The sequence below is a fragment of the Callithrix jacchus genome, chromosome 10, assembly GCF_049354715.1.
Source record: "Callithrix jacchus isolate 240 chromosome 10, calJac240_pri, whole genome shotgun sequence".
In the NCBI taxonomy this organism is placed as follows: Eukaryota; Metazoa; Chordata; class Mammalia; order Primates; family Cebidae; genus Callithrix; species Callithrix jacchus.
In genome coordinates this window covers 131,616,253-131,619,467 of record NC_133511.1, presented here as the reverse complement: position 1 = coordinate 131,619,467, position 3,215 = coordinate 131,616,253, and the positions used below count along the sequence as shown (strand labels likewise).

Below are 3,215 nucleotides of genomic sequence, written 5' to 3'. Positions count from 1 at the left end.
CTTAATATTTTACTATCTAGACATAACCCTTGCTTTGTGGCCTGGAAAACAGCCTGCAGCAAAGGTGTGCAACGTGGAGAAGCACCAGGCCTCCGACCTGCACCAGGAGATACCGGCAACTTGAGCCCCAAAGCCATACGGGGCAGGACTGCCACCCCAGGAAAGGACAAGGGATTTCAGCAGATGATGACTGTGACAAGTGACTTGAGGGCTTTGGGTCATTGTTCTGGGGCCTGGCGAACACGCCTGGCAGGAGCCCTGAACCCGGACAGTGAGGTCCCGAAGCTGCCAGCCTGGGGTGTGGAGACTCCACATAGAGGAAGTCTCCAGGGCCCCGCCCCTCTAAACTGACTCCCAACTGAGTTGGGGTCAGATAAGACTTTGCGCTGCCTTGGGCTCTAGAAAGGAAGCCTGTACTGCACGAGAGGAAGAAGAGAGGAAGCCCCGCTCAGCCCTCAGCCCCTCCCTCCCTGCCCCTCCCTGCCCCAAAGTAATTCGATCCCCCGGGCTTTGTTCCACCCTCATCTGGCCCCAGCCAAGTCCTGATTTGACAAAGGCCAGGAAAAGAAAATAGCTGAGAAATCGAAACTAATAGGGAAGGGGAGGGACCACTGAGAAGCATCCCAGCTACCCGACCACGGCCAGTCTTCCCTGGACACCATGAACCACACGGTCCAAACCTTCTTCACTCCCGCCAGCACCAGCCGTCCCCCGGACTATGAGATGCTGAAGGAGGAACATGAGGTGGCTGCGCTGGGGGCGCCCCACAACCCTGCGCCCCCGACATCCACCGTGATCCACATCCGAAGCGAGACCTCCGTGCCCGACCACGTCGTCTGGTCCCTGTTCAACACCCTCTTCATGAACTCCTGCTGCCTGGGCTTCATAGCGTTCGCCTACTCCGTGAAGGTGCGTGTGGCCCCGGGGAAGTCCAGGGGGTGCCGGGGAGCCTGGAGCTCCACCTGCCCAGGTGCCGCCTGGGGTGGGGCTTGTGTGTCCCTGTGAGTGTGAGTTTGTGTGCACCTCTGTCCTGTGTGTGCCCACGTCTGTAGCTTTGTCTGAGTGACCTGTGTGTGTGTGTCCTGGGGAATCTGCCCAGTGCAGGTCTAGGAGGAGGCTCCGGGAGGCCGGCTGGCTCAGAGTTAGTCTCCCGATCCAGCAGCCCAGAGCAAAGCTCCCTATAACCCAGTGCCGGAAATGACACCCTCACCTTCCAGACTGGCACCCAGGCTCCCCCAGAAAGTGAGAGGGAACTCGCAGGTGACTTCTCCCCATGGTGGAGAGAACAGCCTGTGCTGGGGCCAAGGCAGAGGGAGGCTGAGCCCCGAGGCTCCTGGAGAGTCTGAGGGCTGGGTGAGGAAGGGGAGGAGTGTTCCCTGATCTCAGGGCAGGTAGGAGCCTGGGGGGAGCCTGAGCCATAGCACGTGGCTCCTACCTGAGGGCTCCTGGTCCCGTCACTGTCTCCTCCGCCCCAGTCTAGGGACAGGAAGATGGTTGGCGACCTGACCGGGGCCCAGGCCTACGCCTCCACCGCCAAGTGCCTGAATATCTGGGCCCTGATCTTGGGCATCCTCACGACCATTCTGCTGATCATCATCCCCATACTGATTCTGCAAGCCTATCAGTAGATCAGAGGAATCATCCCGGCCAGGGGCTCTGCACGGGACCTGTCTCCCACGCACTCCCGCTTCCATTCCTCACCCTGCCCCCAGCCGATCCTGTATCAGCCTTTTTCCCTCACACACTTTTCCACAGTTGTGTTCAATAAAGTGCACATGTTCCTGGTGCGGCTGCGACCTCACTTGGGGAGGGCTCCTGCGGAGGGTCCGAGCCTGGTTGCCGGAGGAGCAGGTGCTCAGGCCTGTGGCTTCTGGCCTCCTGCTGTGGGCAGCAGTTGGGCCCAGGACCCTGGGAGGGGTTCCTGTGTCCTGGAGAGTCTCAGCTCTTAGTCAAGGTGAGCACTTTTCGGAACGTCAGTGCTGAGTCCTGGACACCCTGGGCCCAAGGCCACACTCTCGGCCTGTCAGTGACCCAGGCTGTGGTCTCAACAGAGAGGGAAGGGCCTAAGCCTCCTGTAGGGACATTGAGGGGCAAGGTGGCACCGGCTGCCCAGCTGCTCCCAGGCCCTGCTCTGTGCTGCTGGGGACCTGGCCTGAGTTCCTCAGGTGGAGGGAGCACCGAGCTTCCTGCCTCTGAGCTGTGGAGCAGCCAGTCCTGGAGACGTGGGCAGCGCAGCCCCGTGGGAGGGACGGGGACTTTGTGCGGAGTGCGGCACGGAGGGGTCCCGGGCCTCGTCGCCCCTCCTGGGTGGCCCAGGTGCCTCCTCCAGCCGAGCGGACGTGGTCCCTGCTCCCCCGCGGTGGGGACAGCGGCTGAGGAGCGCAGCCGCCCCCAGCGGAGTGAACTCTACCCGGGTGCGAAGTCCTGCAAAGCGCCCCCCTGCTGGACGTGGTTCCAGCTCCCTCCCCCGGCCCGGTCTCCGGGGTGGCATGTGGGGTGCCCCACGGGCAGCCGCGGTGGAGTTGGGGTTCCGTGCGCGCCGCGCCCCGCCGTCCATCCCGACTCCGGGTGTGGATCGAGCCCCCTCCCGGCCCCGGAGCCGCGCGGTAACCCCAGGGCCCGGGCCGCAGAGGGCGATGGACGCGTAGGAGGAGCCCGCTCCCCTCGGGGGTCTCCCGGAGGTGGCGCTAAGGGCGCACTCGGAAGCGCTCCCGGGTCGGAGGCGGGAGCTCAGCGGCGCCCCTGGCGGCGGCCGGCGCAGGTGCAGCCCGGGCCCAGGCGCGGTGGGCGGGACGCGAACCCGGGACTCAGGCGCCTGGCGGGGACCGAGCCGCTCTCCCTTCTCTCGGGCACGACCCCGCCGGGCCTTTCTGCCTTCCGCCGCTCCCACCTCCCCTTCCCCTCGGGGACCCCGATTTCCGCGTCTCCTGGGCCCCTCGCTGGGCGGGGGTTCCCGCCCGGGTCCAGGACTTGGGGGTCAGGAGCCCGGCCCTGTGACCCCACAGTGGGTCTCATTTAGGTGCCAGGACACAGCCCATGGGTCGCCTGGGGCAGGGGAATTGCAATAAGAAAAGTGTAATTCACGCAGGGCCGGCCGCAGATTTATCCCAAGGCACATCAGTCTCTTCAGAAAAGCTTTTTTAGGGATGATTTGGTGGGTAGGGAGTGCTGAGGGGTCCGGTTGGAGAGGAAGTCTCGGGGAGTCCCACTGTCTT

The 3,215-nt window shown here is 64.1% G+C and overlaps 1 protein-coding gene across 1 annotated transcript; it reads left to right on the top strand.

Moving 5' to 3' along the window:
- The first annotated feature begins 613 nt into the window (after nucleotides 1-613).
- On the top strand, nucleotides 614-1,787 carry LOC118145580 (interferon-induced transmembrane protein 3). Its single transcript, XM_035263964.3, has 2 exons — nucleotides 614-909; nucleotides 1,476-1,787. Exons 1-2 carry the CDS (start codon nucleotides 661-663, stop codon nucleotides 1,626-1,628), a joined length of 402 nt encoding a protein of 133 aa, XP_035119855.1. The 5' UTR covers nucleotides 614-660; the 3' UTR covers nucleotides 1,629-1,787.
- The last annotated feature ends 1,428 nt before the right edge of the window (nucleotides 1,788-3,215 follow it).

Excerpts from the sequence above, each read along its gene's own strand:
- LOC118145580 (XM_035263964.3), top strand. The coding sequence starts at position 661 with ATGAACCACACGGTCCAAACCTTCTTCACTCCCGCCAGCACCAGCCGT. Across the intron at positions 910-1,475 it reads CGTTCGCCTACTCCGTGAAG|TCTAGGGACAGGAAGATGGT; the intron begins GTGCGTGTGGCC and ends CCTCCGCCCCAG.